The 23,288-nt window shown below is 47.9% G+C and overlaps 1 protein-coding gene across 3 annotated transcripts in view; it reads left to right on the top strand.

Moving 5' to 3' along the window:
• Window positions 1-23,288, top strand: part of nrxn2b (neurexin 2b) — a 631,318-nt gene that overhangs the window by 511,595 nt on the left and 96,435 nt on the right. For all 3 annotated transcript variants that reach the window (XM_035408766.1, XM_035408765.1, XM_035408763.1), the window contains one exon: window positions 22,121-22,302. In XM_035408766.1, the coding sequence (XP_035264657.1) occupies window positions 22,121-22,302 (182 nt within the window). The remainder of the gene's footprint in view (window positions 1-22,120; window positions 22,303-23,288) is intronic.

The raw sequence follows: 23,288 nt of genomic DNA, 5'->3' as shown, positions 1-23,288 counted from the left end.
GCTGTCAGCAGGAATCGGTGCCAGGCCTGGAGCACCAGGCCCACTCGCCCCTCCATGGGAATAGATCCTGAAATAATTGAGGTAGAAAATGTATCGGCCTTCTGGCCTCTCTCTCTCTCTCTCTCTCGCTCTCTCGCTGTCTTTCCTGCTCCCCTCTCTCTTTCCCTCTCTCTCACTCTTTCCTTCTGCCCTCTCTCTTTCCCTTTTTCTCTTTCTCTTTCATTCCTTCTTTCTGTCTCTCCCTCTCTTTCCCTCTCTCATTCTTTCTTTCCCTCTCTCCCCTCTCTCTTTCCCTCATTCCGTTTCCCTCTCTCATTCCCTCTCTCTCTTCCCTCCCCTCCCTCCCTCCCCCCCCCCCCACACAGGGTAGTGTTAGATCAGTAACAGACGTCGTCCTCCCCAGCATCAGGGCCCCGGCTGAAGCCTGCTTTCGGTTTGAAAATGAAAGGATTTCGAGGACGAGCCGGATCTCAATTCGCTTCATGCATTTTTTAATAGCTTTCTGTGTTCTAAGGGGATAGCGATGGATTCTGTATCAATTTTACTCGCATGTGGAAAAAAAGGCATCCATAATAATTTTTTTTCACTTTAAAAATTTTTTTAAAGTGACATTTTAATTATGCTCGTCTTTGTTGTTGTGTAATAGAAATCCTTTGAGGGCCACACTCTTAGGAGAGGTATGTGAACCCTCAGGCAGTGCTTTAGTTTAGCATTTAATTGCATGAAACTGAAAGGCCTCAGTTCGCCAATGCGGAGACACTGATATGAACTGGAGAATGTCCCTTCCCCAGACATTTAATTTGCGCGCATGTATTTAGATGTGTCTTTAGATGTGTGTATTTAAATGTGTCGTATTAAGGAGTCTATTTGCTGCTCTTCCAGCAAATGGAAGGGAGATGGACCAACATGTGGTGGCATCTAATGAAAGCCTGCATGCAAGTGACAAATGTCAAATTTGGCTTACGTATATATTGGCTAAATCAGACCTGCTGAAGATTAATTCAGTTTAGTCTAACCAACACAACATTTTTTTTGATTGATTTGGAAGCATTTCAAATACATTCAAAAACTGCAGCCGCTGGAGCTGCCTTTTCACATTGGGGTTTATACCACGGTCCGTGTCCGATTGTGAAAACAGTTGGCATCTTCCTGCCTCTTTGTACCTGAAGTTTTTATCGAAGTCTGATCGTAAGTGCTGCTGACGTGCGGCTGTGTTGTTCCAGTGTAAGAGGCAACTTCTCAGTGTGTTTGCACTTGATATATTCCTGAGCTTAGTCATGCAAATTACTAATCGAAATGGCTTTTTGTAAATACTATGCTAGCCATTATCTGGAGAATGCTTGACAGTTGCTCTCTCTATTAATAGATGACATTCAGATAGCGTGTGCAATGTAGACGTCCCACATGACCGATTCTCCCATTGGTCTATTCTCCTCGTAATGCAGACTAGACGTGGACAGGCGTCAGATCTGAAAGGTGACATCATGATGATGTCATCCATCACACTTTCTTGAATAGCCTATATCATCTTAATACCATTAAATTCAGGAATAGGGCTGTCACCTTATTGCAATGGACAGGACACATAAAAGTGGTTCAAAAATCTTCGCTTATCACCTTATCGATTAACTTCTGCCGTGTTAGTTAATGAATTGCAATATCGCGTGCGTCCGATTGACATTTTTAATTGCCTTAAATTGTGGTCAATGAAAATAAATCAGAACTATAAAAATTGGCACAGATTAAATCTGTTTTGATGTCTTACAAGGCAAGAAACACGTCTCTATTAAATAGTACGTATTATTTTAAGTATATTGTTTGACAGTGGTGTTATGAATCTCCTCCAGAGCTTGTACACATCAATTTCCTGGCCTGCTGCTGTCAACATCACATTAAACAAAATATATCACACTGCGTCCGTCCCCCCCCCCCATCCCCCCCCCCCCCCCCCATCTCTCCATTTCTCTCTTCCTCATTAGTGAAGCACCGCAACAACGACGCTGTTCTTTCATGTGGCTGTCCTTTCATTTCTGCTTTCTTTTTCCCCCCTCTTTCAACTCCTCTGGAGAAAGGTGTTCTCTCTCCAGCCCCACCCACCCCCTCCCCCACCCACCCACCCCCCGCCTGCCGCCCCTGGTCGTACGCTTCTGTTTGAGTGCTATAAAAACATGCGACTGGTGCTGTGCTCGTATTTTAAAAAGACAGGGGGGGGGGGGACAGGGTTTTCGGGACTACCCCCCTCCGGGCTCGAGCGTACACGGTAAATTCCGGTTCCTAATTTACTCTGTAACTTCTCCCGCGCTTAAAATACATGAGCCATTTTAAATTCACAAGAACTTTTGGGAACCCGTTTCTATAATTTAGGCCATGTTGTCAGAAGTCTCTTAAGCTCTGCAAGCTCAAAGAGAAGGTAAACCCCAACTCTCCTCCCCGGGGGCGATGGGAAGAAGCCTGTCCCACGGACGCGTGTCACTCACGGAACGACCGAGCAGGGCCGAAATGAGAGAAGATGGAAGGATGGAAACGAGGGGGGGGGGGGGGCACTGTAGAAGAGGAAAAGGAGTGAGGAAATGACAGAGGAATGAGGGAATGCATTTTTTCTGGTGATGAAGGAAAGATTTGCTCCCCTTACTCTGTTTGCAGACGTGGCACTTTGGCAAGTGACATGTCCCCGAGATTAAAAAAATAACAGCGTCATCCATACATTTCGTCAGTGAGATGCAGAACCCTTGCATGGCAATAGGTTATTACAGCGTTATTTTCCAGTGTAGTGTACTGTTTCTTTCTTTTCTTTTATTTTCTCATTTGCTTGTTTGTTTGTTGTTTTTTTTGGATTAAACCTTTTTTCTTTTCTTTTTTGCGACGCCAGTGATACACTCAACAATTTGGGTAAATCTAAAAGAGCTTATATTTTTGAATTTAGTTTTCTTTTCTCGTTATTTGGAAATGAGGTTTTAAATGGGTGAGTCGAATCCCCTGGCACCCGAGGCCAGTGCTGTACAAGCTGGAATCGTTTTTACTGAGACCAATCGCACTGAACACTGAATCGCTCGCCCCCAGCAAACTCCACCGTGGAGTCGTAAGAACTTGGCTAGTAGCTGCGGTTTAAATGACCCGGGTATCTGCACCGCATTAGATTCTCCTCGCTCTCATCGTGGGGCCCCCGAGCCAGGAGAACGCTGGCAATCCTCTCACAGTCAAATCAGCCTCAATCACGATCCAGTTTCATTTCTTTACCGAAGAGAGAGAAGCCAGGCTTCCGCACCAGCTCGCCAAGCACTACGCAGAGGTTGGTTAAGCACCCTAAGGGGGAATTTTTTGGGACACACACATAGCCAACTGGTGACTCTTGACCCTCCCCCCATCTCTCTCTCTTTCCATCTCTTCCTCTCTTTTTGTCTTCCTTGCTTTGTTTTCCTTTTATGATTATGCCCTGTGTTTTTTTTTTTTTTTTTCCTTCTTGCATTTCACGCATTGGTAAAATACCGCAAAGTGGAAACATCTGTTTATTTAACGGCAGTTTGTGATGTCACACTTGCTGCCATTCAGAGTGCTCAGGTTGTCATGGCGTTTTCCGGCCACGCCCCCTCCCCCATCTCCTCCAGTCCTCATCCTTTTTATCCATTTCCAATATTTACAAATCAACCAATCAGCCAATCGATTAATGTGGCACTCAACCAATGGCGTTCCACAGACCACCCCTCCCCCCCCCCCGACTACAAAGCACAGAGATGGTGCGAGTTGTACTGTAACACTGTAGTACTGTAATTTGCGGTGGACTGAAAAAGAACAGCAGTGCTACTTGCCAACAGATGGGAGACCACCAGGAGTTAGCAGAAGCAAATGAGGTGTTTTCACTCCATCCTGACAAACCGATTGTGACAGTTATGTATAGCAAGGAAATGTTTATACGGTTTGCTCCACAGGAGAGGTGAAATGAAATGGAGGAGAATAAGAAAAGAAATCGTATAAACACGGAGGATCGGTCTGGGGAAAGTCTACGTTTGCCTTCAGTCAGTGATCGATACGCGTTATATTGGCCCCCAGGTGCGTAGGTTTCAAATAATAACATCAGCCGGGAAGCAGCAAAGCAGCGCTCTGATAGGGCAGGATCCCACAGCCGAGACTGCCAGAGCAGAAACTGGCTCTAACTGGAACCTGGAGCTGAACCGAAACGCGAATAACAAACATGTCAGTCACGGGGGTGTCACCCTCGCCACGAGGACACCGCACACACCTGTCCCGTTCGTATCAGTTAGCGCTGATGTCATAATTGCTCAATAGGGCATAATGTGACAGAACCTTGACAACTGTTAGCCACCGCGGATGGCCGTCCGAACTGTGGTAATTGATGGTTACCAATCCTGTATTACTACTGTTAAACATCAGTGGACAGTCTACAGCAGGGTATCAGCCAACTAGGTACAGGAAATCATCGCTGGAATACCTTGTGTGTAACTTGGACTAGTGGCTTAAGGGATCGTTCATAAATTCAAACATCAGTATGTCACGCAATCAGTGGAGTATGCCTTTATAAGAATGTTCCGGAAAATGTGTCAAAACTTTTCCCCGTTGTTCCCCGATGGGAATTACGTGCCGGCTTAAGAGCAAATTCTCACTTTCTTCTTTTCCCCCAATCCGTTTCAGTTCAGCGCCGGACTAGCTCAGCAGTCGCTCCTTATCCGAGGTCGTGCGGCGGTGCCGTCGGCACGAACGCGTCTGTCCGAGGCTCGGAATCGATCCGTCCGTTCGTTCGCGCGAGATAACGTTCCGAAATGGGATTTTTTTTTTTTTTTTTTTTTTGGAGTATCTGCATTGGCTAGCGGGCGGGTGGGTGGGTGTCGTCTGCGTTTCTTATTGGTTCCCTTTCCCGCGGCGTCTCCACCCGTCAGAGGCGGCGCAATCGGGTCACATGATTGCGGCCTGAGTCGCGCTGTCCTCTGGTTTTTGTAGTTTCCCGGGACGACTGGATATCGTCCGGTAGCGCCAGGCGCTATTTTTTTTATTGGAATACTCTGCGGCGTTCGTATTTCGTCGCTTCCTGATGCGATTTCCTGAGGTCACACCGTCGATGTCGGCCATTTTGGGGATCGGCTGTGAGCGGATTTAGGTGCTTGCGAGCTTGACGGCGATGGGGAAATAGGAGTGCACTGCGCGGTCAGTACTAACGCTGCCGTGTGGAACTAGTGTCTGTCTGTCTCTCTCTCTCTCTCTCTCTCTCTCTCTCTCTCTCTCTCTCCTCCTTTCTCTCTCATATCCCTTGACCTTTTCACACTTGTTCTCTCTTTCACTTTTCCTACTTTCCCTTTGCCTTGACCTTCTCCCCCCCCCCCCACTTTCGTCTCCTCTCCCACCCCCCCCACCCGCATCCCCGACATGTCACGTGTGCTGGGTGCCTCTTAATCAGCGCTCCTTCAGGAGATGGTGCATTAAGTTGCCATCTGTTGGAACCCAGCTACAGGTATTTAATCTTGTCGGGACGATTGCTCTCGTTAGACAGTCAGTCCGGCGTGCGCGTCTGCATCGTCAGAGAATGATGCGGGCGGGTAGCCAAGCGTTCCGCCTTAATGGCGGTGCACCGTGAGCGAGCGAATGTCAGGGTGAGGGAGATTATGTGCGTTTTCCATTGATATTCCTTTAGTGGAGCTGCTCAGTGGCCAACAATAGAGGATTGTGTGTGGTTGTACTGGGCAGCTCCCAGGTGTGAATGTGTATGAGTGTGAAGAAGGGCGTTCCTGCAAATGAGCATCTGTGCTCAGCGAACCTACCCTGGGCAAATAAAGGTAAAATAAAAAAATATCTTTACCATTTACCAGTCACTGGAAGCCATGCCGTGTCTGACAGTGTAGGACAGGCAAAGCCCTATTATAACCCTGTAGAGCCTCTTGTTCCCTTTTTTTTCGCATCATCTGCCCAGTTAAAATGGAGCCAGTGCACCTGCTTGTGCTTGTTTAATGTGGTGTTGTTCTGCTGTAACCCGACGGCATTGTAAACGAGGGATCTCTCCGTCAGTGAAATCTCCGAGATTTCAATAAAGGCTGAATGAATAAAAATGAATGGAAAATCTGCTGTATATTTTTTAAAACGTAGTTTCTTCAGACAACCCCCCCCCCGCCCCCCCCTTTCCTGCGGCCCCCCGCAGCTCCCTGCCTCCCAGGAAAAATTCCACCTTTTATTAAAAACTTTCTTTAAAAGAGAGTTTCTCCATACCGCTGGCGCTGTGCCACCATAACGGCGCTTGGCTTTCGATTGGCTGGGTGGAACTGCGCAATTAAGGAACGGCAGTTAGTGGAGAGTCAGGAAGATGGCCAAAACTCGAGGGATCGCCCCATTTTTCTCCCAAATTAGTTTCCGGCAGAAAGGCGTCGGTTCCCCCCTCCTGAATACGAGCGGCGAAAACGAGCCCGATGTGGTCTGCGCCGCGCCCCCCCTCCCCCCCCCCCCCCCTCCCCCCCCCCTCAGCCGAAGAGCAGATGTGTCGTTGCCTGGCTCTGTGTCAAACCCAAAATGAGAGAGATGACACCCGCAGGCTGTTCGGCTCCTCCGGGCTCGCGTCTCTCCGCGGGGGGGAACGTGTTTCTTTTCCCGACGCTTGCGCTTATCCTTGTTCTAAAAAAAATCAGTGTCGGTACTTCAGACGTTTATGGACCTAAATGGCAGGTGTTTTTTGTTGTCCTGACGATAGGTTGTTAGGACAGGACACAAACCTCATTGAGCAGCCCGGTATGCAGGCCCTCCCCCTATTTTGGCTGAGAATGGTATGATCCACGTTGGCACAGGATTGGCAGCGTCTTAGCCCCACAGTGTGTGCGTATGTGTTCATAAGTGTGTGTGTATGTGTGTGTGTGTGTGTGCGCGCCTGCGTGTGTGTGTGTGTGTGTGTGTGTGTGTGTGTGTGTGTGTGTGTGTAAGGGAGTATATGAGTATACGAGTGTAGGAGTTCTGCCACCAGGGCTTCGCTTCCACAGTTGGCCTCTGCAGCTCCCTTTTGAAGCCGAGCATCAGAGAGCTGGAAGACAGACGAAAGGCTGAGTGTACTGTGTGCACACTGCTGTCCTCCTTCAGTCAGGCCTAGTGGCTCGCTGTCTGCAGAGCAGCGCTGTTCCTTTCCAGGGGCTGCCATTTTGTTTTGGGTCCCACTGCTTTATCTAGCCTCCTTTTAAAAATAAAATAAAATTAAAAAAACAGGTAAAGGTAAAACCAAAAAAATTACCGCGGTTCTTCATTCTTCATTTCCCTTGCTGTTTCCTTCCCACCCCTCACTACTATTATATTCCTCTACTGTAGAACAGCTTTCTGCACTCCAGCAGTGCCTCGGAAGATGAGCAAGGGGCTGGTGATGACTAATAACACGGAGAGAGGGAGAGATAGAGAGAGAGAGTGTGTGTGTGTGTGTGTGTGTGTGTGTGTGTGTGTGTGTGTGTGTGTGTGTGTGTGTGTGTGTGTGCGCGGGTGCAAGCGTAGGTGTGTGTGTGTGTGCGCCTGTGCAAGCTGTGAGCGTGTGTGTCTGTGTGTGTGTGTGTGTGTGTGTCTGTGTGACTGTGTGTGTGTGTGTGTGTGAGTGTGTGTGTGTGTGTGTGTGTGTGTGTGTGTGTGTGTGTGTGTGTGTGTGTGTGTGTGTGTGTGTGTGTGTGAGTTAGGATGCTGCTCATGTTTCAGAGCACCACGCAGGCGTTTTGAAACCGAGCGCAGAAGCTCTGCTTTGCTCATCAAAGCTTCCCGTCGCCCCGCCAACCGAAAACTGGGTCAGCGTGGAACTGGAACTAAACCCTCAGTAAATCACAGTTATTACTGCACCCTACTCTAACTTATTACCGCTCCCATACCTTTTCATTCCTCCCCCTATATATTTACACGTAGAACACTTCCGTATTTCATACAGGCGTCAGCCACGTACGCTGTTATGGATTAAGAGCTAAACAACATTAATCACAGGGTTTTCCAGCCAGTGTGTAACGCCGGGGAGCGTTTCCCGTGGAAACCGGCACTGTGACATCACAATGGAATTGATGATGCAGAAACTGTCATCACAGAGGCGGGTGAAAGCGAGGCAGAGAGATGGCCGCCGCCTGAGGCCATCGGTTCCGGCGAGCATTTAACGAAACTGCCGCCTCCGCCTTCGCCTCCATCTTTCGTGTCATGTGACGTCGCTCGCGGGAAGATTCCCTTCCTTCTTTTTTTGCATAGCACCTCTAGCGCCACCTGTTGGGCGTTTCAGGGGGTCCAAATAAGGGAGCCAGCCCAAATCTGATGCCAAACGAGGCCCGTGTGATGCTGGATGTGATCGTCCCACACGCAAGTCCAGGAGATTATTTCTTGGAAGCTTAACAGTAGATTTTTTTTTTTTAAATGAACAGACCCTCCAGGAATTGCTGTGGGGTGAGCCAGCCACGTGCTGGGTGTCAATTTCTCAGTGTTGCACCAGCACTCTCCAACAGCAGCTGGCTATTCTAAATTAATGCATGGGAGGGGTGGGGGGGGGGGGGTACAAATTATTGGGGATTCATAATTCAAAAATTCAATTAAAAAGCACATCTGATTACTGGGAAATGACAGAATGCGGAGTCGGGCGGTGCTGGTCATGTTGCTGGCTGCTAAATTAAGAACAAATGAAGTGCTGTCTGAGCCCGGGCTCCCATTTATTAAAGTAAATTGAGAGTTTTCGTCCGAAGGCTCGGGCTTGGCTGAGACTTAAATAGTTCCTGTTTGCACTTTATTATAGCGTGACATTCACAGGAATACACACACACACACACACAGACACAGACACGCACACACACACACACACACATACACACACACATACACACACACGCACACACACACATACACACACACACACACACACACACACACACAGACACACACACACACACACACACACACAAGCGCAGTGTGTGTGTGTGTGTGTGTTTGCGTGTGAGAGAGCACGTAGAGGGCCTTATACGATTCGAGCAGTTATGCTGAGCTGCGAACTTCGACCTCGGGATTAATATCGGTGCACGCGGTCCAAGGACTTCCCAAATGAGTCTGATTTCCCCCAGAATAAGGAGCTCTGCATGGTAAACCAGGACATAATAGCAGCCATTACGGCTCATTATGAGCCATTGTGCAGGGCCCGGAATGCCGAACGGCGGCTTGACTCCTGACATTCCGAGCCGTTCGCTGCCCGCCACCAGCAGGCCTTTCTCCGGCGGAACGTTTCACTTTTTAAAATTCCGTAACGGCGAACTCGGAACCTCGCTGTCAGCTGAATTCCGGATTTGGAATAAATTTGGAACTGTTATAAATGCCGTTTTTTTAAAAATACCTTGCGCTGCACATCAAGGGTGCACGTGCGCCGATCTTGCCAGTTCAGCCGTTGCCAGGGCAGCAGTTTTGAGTGCGCATGCGGCTGATAAAATAATATGCAGTTTGCTGTAAAAGTATTTAACTCCGTAAATGTCTTTGCTTGGAGCCACCAAGGAGAGAGAGAGAGAGAGAGAGAGAACGATGTTAAACATCGGGGGCCTCGGTCAGATCACGTGATCAGATCCGCCATCTCTCTCGTAGTCCCAAAGAAATCCGTATAGGGTGTAGAACTACAATATTTACAGAAGGGAATTACAATCATGTTGCACGACTGGTTTGAATACATTCCATTCACAATGTCATATGATGAAAAATGACCATCCTAATCCAAGTGTATTTCTGCCGGGGGTAGTCAGATACTGCATGCTCGTAACTCTGGCAGAAACAGAAGAATAACTTTTTAAAACAACAGCAATTCATGCTGATGAACTCCGGTGGCAGTGGCGACCTGACAGTTTCCAGCGACTGTTTGTTATTGCAGCATCAGCATAATTCCGTGCGCATATTTCACACGCAGTGCCAATAATGTCACCTCACGTCCTGATTGTGTCATTTCCGAATCCTAATCCTTCATGCTCTGTGACTGCATGCTTCAATCCCCCATCTGAAATCGAACCCTTTTCCCAGTCCAGTTCGAAGCGTGTGGAAGCTGTTTCGGACACAGCCCAGGGCTTAAAGGTGTGCTCACTTTCCATAGTGAGGGAGCTGAGACTTCCCTGTAAGGGGAAAAGGTGAAGATTTTGGCTTTGCGCTTTCTTTTTTTGCTTAAAAACTCGCTCCCTCTCTCTCTCCCTGTCTCCCTATCGGCAAATAAAAGCACCGGTGAAAACCAGAATCGGCGATGCTCCCCGTGACCAGCGACTGTGTGCCTCCCCCAGTGGTGTCACCTGTCAGATTTATGAATGCGCAGAAACAACGTGTTATGCTTGAAATGGTCACTGTAAAAAAAAGAAAATCAATATGGACACAAGTGCCGCCTTTGCCCATAAAATGTGAAGAGGTCCCCCACTTCCTGTGACGGCTTCTTCTCGACCACATTACTGTTATTGCTTCTCCTGAGTACTCTTACTGTTCACGCTTCATCGAAGGAGGGTTACCATTTCACCCAACGGGGGGGCTAGGAGGGCCGCATCTTTTGTTTTTTCATGCAAACTTCCGCTCTTAATTATTTTGTTAACCCCCCTTTCGGCTTCCCCGAAACCTCTTTTCCGTGGTTGCTGGGAGACGGGAAGACGAGAAAAACGATTCCGTAATCCGTGTCCAATTATTCCTGCGCGTCTGATGAGGATAATTCCCCATGGAAATGCTGTCCTGGTGTTTTTTTAGAGGAAGGAAAGTTAGCGCTGATGATGTGAAGGGCAGTGTTCCTTCCCCCCCCCCCCCCCCCCCCCCCCCCCCCCCCCCCGGCTGGGTGACACAAACCCTAATGACACCACTGGACGTCATCACGCAATCGCGACATTTCAGAGAGAACCAATAGCGACTTCTGGTGATATTTTCTCGCCGACGCTGGTTAAGGGAAGCCCACTGTAGCTCCTGGGGGCTTCTGGGCCAGAGGCCAGGGCTTAACTGGCGTGGTGAAGGAGGCGGAGCCACACGCGCTGGCTGTACGTGCATGTTCACGCGTGTAATCACAACATGGCCGCCTTCGGAAGCCCTGTTGTGTCGCCTCGAGAAGCCGGTTGTCCTCGGCGCGGTTGTTCGCCACGCGGCCGTCGTCTTTGACGCTCAAACGGAACCGTGTTTCAGATCACCTCATTACCGCCGTAATCGCGCCTCATTAGACGCCGTCCGTCCAGAGAGGTCCGACTCGAGAAATGAGAATTAGACCTCTCTCTCTCTCTCTGAGAGAAATTTTCTTTTCTTTTTCTGTTTCTTTTTTATACATTTTTTTTTTTCTTTTTTTAAACACGAGCGGACCGGCGTCTGCAGTCGAGCGCGCGTCCCATTGCATCCAGACCGTACCTCTCTCGCTAACGTCCGATCGCTCGCGTCAGTTCGCCCGGGCCCCCAGCGCACGTCGTAACACGGAAAATCTATTTCCTGTGTGCGTTCCGGCGTGAACGCGACAGATAGTCGCCGCCGGCGACAGAGCCCGCTTCTCCCTTTTATCGCAGAGCCACATTCAGGCTCGCATGCCGTGATGTACGTGCATAACGCGCGGGCGTTCCGTCATATTGTATCATTACGAGCCCTCCTTTTAGTATCGTTGAAATAACGCACTCCCTCGTTTTAATATAATGGAGACGTGTAGTTAACGTATAGATGTGTGCGTGCCACGCGAAATCTCTTCTGTTTTCATAATATTGTCGTTTCCGATTAAATGTATGCTCTCCGCGTAAGGAGGCCACCGTACTGTAATTCGTGTCAGAGTGAAGCTATTTTTTTTCCATCTCAATGCTTTGCGTCCCTGTGTCATTCTGCTCAGCTGTTCAGCTCTGTTACAAGCACGAGGAATTTCATTTAAAAATCATTATCTGACAGTCTGATTCTTTGAACTGCTAACTGCGTGGTTAAACCACAAACTGTTACTTGCTCTTTCATCCTGTTGGATGTGCTCCAAATCAAAGAAAGACTTTGGCAAGAAAAAACCTCTAATTTGTTTTGTTTTGTTTCTAAGAAATACAGGCCTGGATTGAGTCTCACCCATTTGTCCTTCACTTTGATTTACAAGCCGACGCAAGCCTTCGCTGCTGTTCTTCCTGAACATTGTGCAGCTTGCGGAAAACTGCCAAACTGTCTGTGAGGAGAGAAAAAAAAGCAAACAAACACCTGCATTTAATTCTAAATCAATGTTGAGGACAAACGTTGATTTAATGCCGGCTGCTGCTGCTGCTTGGGCGGCTATGCTTACGGCCGCGTTTGGGACGTTCATCTGAAGGTGTCAGTGATCTCGCGGTGCCGATTCTTTCGCGCTTTATTCCGTTTCTTTCTTCGTTCGCAGCCAATGCTCTCTTTTATCCAACAAAAAAACCAATAGAGTGAGCTGGACTCTCAGAACAGAAGAACAGGCCCCGGCCCACACCAGCCTGAGGGTGGCTCTCTATCATCACACGCTGGTGATATCTGCCCATGGGGGGGTTTTAGCCGGGACGGGAGACGGCGTGTAAAATCGCAGAGTTTCACATTTTTTGGCGGAGCTCCCCTTTAAGTGCTGCCGTGCGATTGGTGGAGGTGGACGGAGGAAACCGGGGCAACAGTCAGGAAGCCACCTTAAAGAGTACGGGGCAAAAAAAAACAGGAAATACCATGCGCAAATGTTCTGAGAAAGTCTCTCGGCCATATCTTTTTGACACTCCATTTTTCTTCGTGGTTGACCTCTCCACGGTCCACGGCTGCAGTCATTCCGCCTGTCCTTGCCTGACCATCTGAGCTCTAGGGGCCCGTGTGTGACCCCATTGAGACCCCCAGACTACTTTTTGTACTTGGGTGGCGTCGTTTTGGCTTCTGGTTCTGCTGAGTGGTCTGCATTTGCTGTGGCGATTCTCGCTGCTTCAGCAGCCAATCAGGAGCCTGGAAAGACCGGCGCCAGTTTTTACGGGTGTGGGTGACACGGCCAGGCCGGAGCCTTTGGTGAGCGAGGGCCTGCTAAAGTGCAGAGAAACCAATGCGCTCTTTCTCTCTCTCTCTCTCTCCCTCGCTTTCTCTCTCTCTCACTCTCTCCCTCCCTCTCTCTCTTTTTATCTCCCACCTTATCACACTCTCTCCCTATGTTTCTCTGTCTCCCTCTCTCTCCCTGTCCTTCTCCCTCCCTATCTCACTCTCCCTCTCTCTTGCTTGCTCTCTCTCTTCCTCCCTCTCTCTCGCTCTCCTTCTCCCTCCCTATCTCACTCTCCCTCTCTCTTGCTTGCTCTCTCTCTCCTCCTATCTCTCTCCCTCTCTCTTGCTTGCTCTCTCTCTCTCTTTCTCTCTCTCTTCCTCCCTCTCTCTCGCTCTCCTTCTCCCTCCCTATCTCTCTCTGTCGCTTGCTCGCTCGCTCACTCGCTCTCTGGTGGTTAATGTGTTATTTACTGCAGTCTCTCAGGCCATTATTACGCATCCTGCAAATGAAGCTTTTGCGTAAAGGGACAGCCTGGCGGGGGGCCTGCGGGGAGGGCGGGGGGGGTGGGGGGGTTGATGTAGGTGGATAGCATCTCATCGTAGTGACTGGGGATCCTGTTGCTAACCTGCTTGTTCACGCCTGGCAAGGAAAAATCTTTGCTCTTGTTGCCTCCCCCCCCCCGCTTTTATTTCTCTTGACACACTGTTGTTGTTGTAAATTTGTTTCCTCAGGGCCCTGGAAGAGCTCAGTATAGTATTGTGTGTGCGTGCATGTATGTGTGTGTGTGCGAGTATGTGTGTGCGTGCGTGCGTGCGTGCGTGCGTATGCGGTGTGTGCGCGTGCGAGTACATGTGTGTGTGCGCGTGCGAGTACATGTGTGTGTGTGCGCGTGCGAGTATATGTGCGTGTGCGTGCGCGTGTGTTTGTGCACGTGTGTGTTCATGTGCACATACTGGCAATGCTCAGTGTGAGATGCAATCATTTGACAAGCGCTCAGGTGCCTGTTTGGAATTGTCCTGGATAAGCACTGTACAGCATGTAGATGGAGCGCTTCTTTGTCTGAGTGCAAAATGACATCACCATTATGCTGCCATCGAAGGCGGGTGAGCTGTTTTGTCATTAGATTTATTCAGCCCTGCGAATCCATTTGAAATTTTGACTCAATACACAAAACTTGAGTTTTAATGTCTGAATGCAGCTTCAACAGATTATGCAGTCTCAGGGCATACTCAATATTATGTTTGTGTTACATGCATACTGCATTTGCATATATATATATATAACAGCACAAATCATATTGCACATATATATTGCAACAATTTGACAGTAACTGTCACATGCTTGCACTCCGCATTGAATTAAAAACACGTAATTATGTTGCATAAATAATGATTTAATATGTGCATTTAATTGAATTGATTGAAGATTATGTAGAATAAGTAGTTTATGAAAGAATATGTAAATATTTGGGGGGGGGGGTGAAACTTGCATTTTCCATGAGCTGTTTCACTTGGTTCAATTTTTATTTAGAAAATTTTAACAAGGTGAACACAACACCTGAATGGAAAATGAATGCAAAAATCAAAAACAGACGCTGTGACGCTAACATCCTGAATACTGAGGTAGAGTTCTGTGTTCTAGAACCCTGAGCCGTGGGGATCCGGTCATCATCACAAGGCTGCCATGGCGCCCAATCCTGAAGTCAAGTCAACCTTATTTAAAAAGGACAATGTTAAAAACAGCTGACGTTTACCAAAAAGTTCCGTGTGCCTTCAGTGAATGAAAACGGAAACGAGGGATAACGAAACATTGCACAGTACACCCCGATTGAGAGGATTACATTACACAGAGGCAGTGCACCCCGATTGAGAGGACCTCAGCTGGGTTTAAAGGCCAAGGAGGAGAGACAATGGCCTTTCAACCGAGAAGACATTGTCGCAGTCAGAATCCTAATGTGTAAATGAGGTTCAGTGCGGGAATTATCCTAATTATCCGAAGGGTTGCAAGGGTTGTCTGCTTGGATTAGGGTTCCATGCTGAGAAGATTATGCGTCAACCGATTATGTAATGCCTTGGTCTGTATTCCTCTGGAAAGACACGACATATTTCTCATCTCTCAGATTCCTGCCTCGTTTTTTACATACAACTCAGTCCTGGAAAAAGCTCCAAAAAGCAAGGAGAGAAAAAAAAAGAAAGAAAAAAAACCTTACTCAACTGACCCGAGGGTGACAGGAAGTTGTTGTTGTCATGGAGATGAGGCGATTCGTTACATCCTTCCTTTCATCTCTGTGTTTAATTCCTCTGACTTTTATCTCCCGACGCTTTTCATATTAATAAATGTGATCCTTTGAGGACGAGCAACGGGGCGGAATCTTTGGAGAGCTCTGCTCGCTAGCCTTCAGCACTGTGGGGCGGCATCAAATCGACGCTGCTCCCCATCTTAAAGACAACCGCACCCCCCACTGGGCCTTGCTGTTTACGTGTGTCAGTCTCTTAACCTGTCAGTCTTCTCTACTGCGTATACCAACTTCAGTGCCAATATATATCAGCCTCGACACCAACCTCTGCATAGTCAAAATCCAGCCTGTATACGAACGTTTACGCTATTTTAAATGCTAGTCCTCTCTCTAGCTCCGCTTTGCTTACTGCACAACGCCTTCGCGTCAATCTCTTCTCCAAGTGATTCAGTTTACAGTTGTGGGCCAAGTGTACCTGTTAATGTTAAAGTGTATCCAATCACCGATCAGCAGCCGCAGTAAAAAAAAAAAAAAAGAGAAAGAGAGAGAGAGAAAATAGAGGTCACTTAGCAGCTAATACATGCAGATAATCTCAGCACCACATCACACTTCCCCTGAGGTGAAAAGGTAAAGCATCTCGAGCCTGTAAACAACTGCAGGGTGAATGCAAGAGTTGCCATTCAATGTGATTTATACAGTTTCAAGAGAGTCGGGCCGATGTCATCTCTCTCCTTGGGTGGACAAAAAGCGAGGTCCCTGGAGACCGTTTTCTGTTTCCAGCGGGGGAAACGTTTATTTATTTTTATTTTTTCGTTAATAACAGGCAGAAACTTACTCGCTCCACTTTCAGTGGCCACCATTAGATTTTCTGGCAGATAAAAAACCGCCCGAACCTGTCATTAGTGCGCAGCCTAATGACTTCACGAGGGACTGGATAGCGCTATTTTTCCCCCCCTTTCTCAAATAAATAACGTGGGGTTGCTTTTGGGAATACGGTGCCATGGAGAGTGCACGACTTTCCGCTCGGCGCGCTCGCGCTCTCCTGCGGGAGGCTCGCGCTCCATCTACACACCCACAGCTAGGGTGTCGCATTGCCGAGTGCTACAGGTTCATTATCGGGGATTTTTTTTTTTTTTTTTTTTTTACATTTAAAGTTTATTCCAGGCGCTATGAAATTGCTTTATGGCTTTATTCAGCTCGCGAGGTGGTTTGGTGGCTCTCGGGTGGAGCCCAGAACCCAATTCACATCCCCCTGGAGACGAGCAGCGTGGAGAAATGGCGTCTGCTGTGCCTCCGTGCGGCACTTCCAGTCACCGGGAAAAGGAGGACACTTGTGTTCGTTTTCATCTCCTCCACTTCAGGCAACTGCTCACCTGATTTTCTTTTTCACTGTGACTACTTTTAAGGAATAGTGCAGTAAGAGAAGCGGGGACTCAGGAAAATGAATCACCCAGTAAAAAACAGGAAATGCATTTAATTGTTAACAAAATCAATGGAAGCTATTTTTTTTTAATTATTCATCAGTTAAACCTATTAATCATGAAAAACATGTTGTTATTTAAAAACATAAAAGAATCGTGCTTTTTTGTCAGCGATTGCGAAAGTATTATTGAAAAGAATTACTTGAGAAAATGATTTTTGCACAATACTAAAATAAATTATCTTTGAGAAATGTTTTTTTCTTAACTGTGAAATATCACCCATTATTGTTCCTGTTATGAGTCACACTGTATGGATTTAAACTTTTGCATTTGGCAAGGGAAGACTTGTCTTCTTTCTTGTCGGTTTTACTTGGCTGAGAACTCTTCACGTGCATCATTCATGTATACCACCAGCAGCAGAATAACAAGCGCTAACAACCCTCGCCCCGCCCCCTTTGCCCAACAAGGTAATTTTCCGAGGGTGCTTACAGCACTGCACTGTGCCATAGATATTGCTGTATATTTCTCACTCTTGGAAGGTATTCCATTTGCAGTGCTCTGATATTGATCTCGTGATATTACATTACGTTTCGGGCATTTAGCAGACGCTCTTATCCATAGTGACTGACATAGCGACTTATCCACAAGCGGCATCTCAGTCATCATTGTGTGCCCTGACAGGAGCGCTTTATCGGACCTGTTTCCGTTATCTGGCTATATACTGCGGTTGTTACGCTTGTGGGGTGAGCAGGGATTGAACCATTCTACCGTTGCAGACAAGAAAAGAAAAAAAAACTCAGGAGAAGTGACGCAGTTAGTTCGTGGCACAGACAACCCCTTTTCCTAGTCTCTTATAGAGGTGATCGCTCTCCTTAATAGACTCGCGTATTTGCGTGCTCCGGGAAACAATCGCATTAATATTTACAGCTCTGTGCGTTTGTTCAGTTGACAGACGGAGCAGAATTAGATCTCATGGCACCGTGTGAATTATCAATCAGACGCAGTAGCAGCAGAATGGTCAGACAGACTCAGAACACCACTGCAGTGGACCGTGACTGCGCTGACAGGAGCAGTCAGTGAAATTCAAATCAAGCCTTTTCACTTTTGGCAGCCGCGTTGGCGCGTTAGTTCTTGCGGAATCGCTGCTCACCAAAATCGCGCACAGAAAATTACGTACATTTCATCTGTTTATTTCGTGTGGTGTACATAGAAGCCTCGAGACTGTAGGAGGGGCCAGGCAGGCAAGTGATGAAGTCTCGGAAGTAAAGGGAAACAGCCGCCCTATACTGCGCATGTTGAGGGCAAAAGAGCTTGCGGTCCATTCAATAGAATAAATATATAAAACTAAAGTGAATGAACTACCGAAGAAAACCTCATCGGTCTTTTTTTGTTTGCTTGTTTTTTTTTTGTTTTTTTGTTACCATAAATTTCATTATGTGTAGCAGTTTGTGAAACAATGGTCTTAGGGACATATGTATTGAAATGTACATATTTTATTATGCATTATATAATTTTACAACCTGCTTTTCATATGAAACGTAACGATCCTTAATCGAGTTTCAGAATGCCATCGGTGAAGTTTTATCTTGCCTTCAAAAGTCTGAAATTCACCATTCATTTTAATGGGAGCTCCGATGTTTTTGCCGTCAGCATGCGGTAAAGGCTATTCACAAGGTCAGGTTAGCTGGAGGCGTGCCAGCCAGTATAGTTAAGTATTCATTTCTACGGCTTATTTGCACCAGTGGTGCATGCGCCCGCGCGCTGTTGCTCGAATTCCTCTCTGCCCGCGCAGGAATACATGGTTAGTTGCTTTCAGTTAAGCCGCATTGCAAGTCGCTGCTGATATTAGCCATTCGCGCGGCGGATGTAAATAGGAATCGCAAACCGAGTGGAAATCAATCTGGACGTCAGGGATGAAAGGGAGTAAGCTTCGTCACTTGAGCGGAAGCCGCTTGCCCATATGCGACGCGCTGCCTCCCTATTATTTAGCAAAAAAATAAATTAGGCATTCAAATGCCTGAGTAAATGATTCGCTCCTCATGACTGCATTCCCCCAGCCTGTCAAAGATGAATGTAATCAATACGCATTTACTTTGCCTGGGTGAATGTTTAAAAAAAAAAAGCTGTGTTATTTCCTTCAAATTAGATCAAATCCGTGGCCACAAACGAAGAGATGGATCAAGCTTTAGCGCGCTGTTTGATTAATCATCCGTCTTCCTTTCTTTCCAGGCGGAATTGATCGCTTTATTGATTAGATCCTCGTTAATTGGGAGAAAGCAGTAAATATTTAGTCCTTCTTTCGGCAGGGAATAAGGCTGGATTCGCTCAACCGGTTTCTTTAGTATTCTTGCGTGATGCAAAGGGAGCAAATTGCTTGATTGGATTCTGACCTTCATGCGTTTCTAAAATGCATAATGCATGTGAGTGAAGATTTCCACACGTGAAAAGACATTGCGTCATTTGCATCTCCACATTTTCACATGCCACTGACTTTTTAAAATGTGAACTACAATTTTTTTAACTTGTGAAAACAGAACATGTGACTTGAAATACCATAAATTACCTCTTTCTGCTCTCGTCTTATAGATTGGATTATTTTTATAGTTCACATGTGTACTCTCCACATGTTGGGTGTTCACATGCGGTTTTTGAACAAGTGATTTTTTTTTAGTAAGTGTAAACAACCGTCTAGCTTTGATTTGAGTCAGGAAAATGCAAAAAGTCAGGTGTCTGTCAGTCTGCATATCATCAGTGTAGCTCTGTCATTGCCAACTGTCAGGCTGCTACCTCATTAGTTCCCGTATGACCAATTCATGTCAATGTGAGGGACCGATGGCTTATTGGATATGAGGGCATTGGCGCATTTAAAGTGTGTCGTTTGTTTGATGGGAAGTTCACTCCGAGCGGTTTGCTAAGTCGTGAAACGCGGCTCAGGACGCGTTTCTTGGGGCGCATCCCTTTAAATGAAAGCAATCGTCCGCCATTTTGGCTCTCTTTAACAAGCCCCCAGGGCGGGGGTAGCCGTCCCAGTAAACGCCGCGTGAGCCCCCCTCTCTCTCTCTCGTGGCGTTCTCTGCCGAAACGCGGCGGCCCGTTAACAGGTGGCGTCGGGGCTGGGCAGCCCGTACGCCGGCGACGGAGTCAGCGGGTTTTGGGGGGCGCCAGGTGTTTTCGCGGCTCTGGGACTGAGTCGCCCCCGCTCGGGTAACGGCTTGCCAAGTCCGACTAATTAGAATCCCGTCGCCTCTTTTGTCTCCTCGTTCACAGGGCAGCGGCAGGTGCCGTGCAGCAGGTGGTCACCGCGGCGACCGCCGACAGAGCCGGAATTAAGTGACATCACACTGTTCTGTCACGAGTGTTCAAATGACCGTTAATGAAAGGATAATGGGCCGCACATTGTTCATTTATTATTCATTGGGTTTTTTGGGGGTTTTTTTTTGTATAAGTGTTGGCGCCCAGCTTGGGGCTGATCATGGCTAATTCTGACCATAATTTGGGAAAGTCCGAAGAGCTAGTCTGCAACCGTAGCCACGTTAATGCGTGACCCATAGCCGAATCAGGAGTAGACATGCTCGGTTCTCCCCCAAAACTGGTGGTGTCACCAGCCATGTAGTTTTTTTCACATCACAGCCCACCAAGCTCGCATAGAGTGGAATCAGAGGAGAACCATCGTTTGTAGCTTTGGCATGCAGTCCATGAGCGTCTGTTTGACCAGCAGGGGTCGCTAGAGACCAAACTGTCTGAACCCTCCTGTACCCTGGGTGACATTCGGCGATTGTGTCTCACCCTATGGGGCCACCGCCCACAGTCGGCACTGGCATGGCCCAGATTTAATTTGTGGTCATGTGATGCGCCACATTAATTAGCCCTGCTGTTAAAAGAAAGGCACTCTTGCGTATGAAGGCTGTTGATATGTCTGTCACTGTGGCAACCGGGATGCTGAAGAACAGAGCCCTGTACCCCGATGGCATCCCACGGGGGCCCCGACCGCACTGCGGGACAGGAGCGAGCACGGGGTCAAATGAGAGAGGCGCAGGCCTAAAAATCAATCCATCCGTTATCTATTCCCCTTTATCCTGGGCAGGGTCAAGGGGGGAGTGCTGGAATCCAACTCCAACTCAGCATTCAGCTGGACAGGAGGACGAACAGGGCCTGTACTGTAGGGCTGTAGTCCAGATACGCTCTCCGGAGCATTGAGAGACCCACTGAGGTGCGCCAGTGTGATGGGCAGGAGCTGGAACCCGGGGAGGCTCAGTAGCGTAACCGACTCTTTCGCTAAAAGAGACCGCGTGGGGTTGTATTTGGCTGATTGATTGGCTGTGCGAGTGTCTGAGGCGCTTCCAAAACACTGGCGCTGGCATCGGATGTCCTACCGAGCTCAGAGGGGGGGTGTTTGGGCTGAGAGGAGATGGGTGTTTGGGGTTTTTTTTTGTGTGTGTGATCGATTCCCTCTCTCGTGATCCAGTCTCATCCACAGCCTGGAGAGGCGCCTTCTTGTCACCTGTGTTTCCGTTCGATTTTCCACTCTCCGCCTCGCAGTCTGCCGTGTCCTTAGCCCTTTCAAGGTGTGAGGTCACAAATATGTGATTGGAATGTTCTTCACTGAACATTCTAATGCTGATGTAACAATCACTACTTTGTAATTGAAAGCAAATGGAGTTCTAGAACACTGACTCAGAATTGTGAAAAAAAAAAGAAAAAGAAAAACAACATTCCAAAAAGCCTCCTCTTCAAAGGGTTAAGTGCCCACTCAGTGAGATGGGTGCAGCCTGGTACTCTGTGGCACTGCCACAGAAGGCAGAGCCAAGCTGGTGCGCCTACTCAGTGCGCCTCTGGATTTAAATGATACCACACCGGTGATTCAGCTTTTATATCTCTGTCAGCTTTGCCTTAACCTTTGCAATTACAGTTTGAAGACCAGGGTTGGTACAGGGTGACCCACTCTGTGGCTGTCATTTCATTTCTAATCTTCATCAGTAGACTGCTGTGTATGAAACTCATGAGATATAGAATCAGATGCCTGAAAAGGACATTATTTTGGCCTGAAAAACCCCCAATACACACACATTCAAACACATACACACACAATCATATACATGTACAGTATGCCATGAATGCACGCGCGCGCGCACACACACACACGCACACACACACACACACACTTAATGCATGCCTCACCTCCCTTTTAAGCTTCCTACCTGCCAAGCCATGTTACTTGGTGAGCATAAAAATAGTAATAGATTGAATTAGGACTATATTCTCTGAGTCTATTAGAGACTGATACATTCTCAGGGGTCAGGTAACATGATAACTTCCTGTGACTGGCGCAGTCATACCATTGCTCAGAGTGTGGTGAAATATTCAGCCTGGTGATGAGGTTCCCCATCTCTTAAATCTGTTCTCGTCATTTTGTCCTATCTGTGTCTGTGAAATTACGACGCATGGATTATTTAATGGATTTATATTGTTCTTATTTTATTCTTCCAATGAGGCGTGTTCATTCTTCTTCTCCGGAGAGAAGCAGCGGCGTTTCCTAACGGTCTTCCCCCCCTCTCTTTTCTGTGTTGGCAGCTGGGACCACCTACATTTTTGGAAAAGGAGGAGCCCTCATCACCTACACCTGGCCCCCCAACGACCGGCCGAGCACAAGGGCAGACCGGCTGGCTGTGGGGTTCAGCACACAGCTGAGAGAGGCCATCCTGGTGCGGGTGGAGAGTGCGACGGGATTGGGAGACTACCTGCAGCTGCACATAGTAAGAGCCGTGGGACTGGAGGTGGGGGGGTGGGGCGACGGGTGGGGGGGGGGGTTCTGAAATGGGGGGGAATACTCTTATTGCAGTAATGATAGACTGTTACTGTAGTGACATGAAACTTCCGTCTGCTTTGTTACATCATAGTGTGACAGACCGTGACATTTACTGTTATGGTGTGAATGTTCCGCTGGCTTTATGACATCAGAGTGCAACGGACCAATCGATTACAGCACGGCAACCAATAAGGTGCAGGCAGCCGATGGGGGAAAAGCTCCTATGCTGTTTCACTGTTTCTGGAGACCCGTATTTGCATATTTCACAAATTCACATTGCACTGCGCTGGATTAAAAAAAAATTATAATAATAATCATAACTCACTGCACTTTATTCGGGCAATTACAACACTGGTGGAGTAAGAAATGTATTAATCTGGCTAGAAAATGGTTCCTTGACCCCCTCGTTCTGGGCATGCAATTAGATTCCAGGCACAAATTCACTTTATCACCAGCCCTTTGCTGGTAATTGTTCTCTTAACTCAAAGCGGGAAAATCTGTTCCCCCGGTTTGGTAAAGTCTGAAGCGGCCGTAGTAAAGCAGACTAATGGCGGCTGTTCGGCCAGGCGGGCGACCGGCGTTTCCGCGGTGCTAATACTTTCTCTTCGGCCAAAAAAAGTCCAGCGTAGTACCCCTCCCTGTCGGGACCAGGCCGCTGTGGGAACAGCAGAAGGGCGTGGCCATGCGATTCAGCTGAGTTGCTCTAAGCATCCCCTCTCCCCTTCCCTTCCCTCGGGGACCTTCTCATGCTTTTGTTGCACAAATAGTGACAGGCCAGCCTGGTTCCTTCTCCCCCCCCTCCCCTCCCCTCCCCTCCCCCATGTCTTGGAGCTGTACTCACAGCTGACCCCAATTTGCTCCGCGGCCAACGCCCGGAGGTGCTGTAAGCGCACTTGACCTGGGTTCACAGATTCACATCACAGAGAGGAGGCG

The sequence above is a fragment of the Anguilla anguilla genome, chromosome 3 (genome assembly GCF_013347855.1).
Source record: "Anguilla anguilla isolate fAngAng1 chromosome 3, fAngAng1.pri, whole genome shotgun sequence".
NCBI lineage: Eukaryota > Metazoa > Chordata > Actinopteri > Anguilliformes > Anguillidae > Anguilla > Anguilla anguilla.
This window is presented reverse-complemented; position numbering and strand designations above follow the sequence as displayed.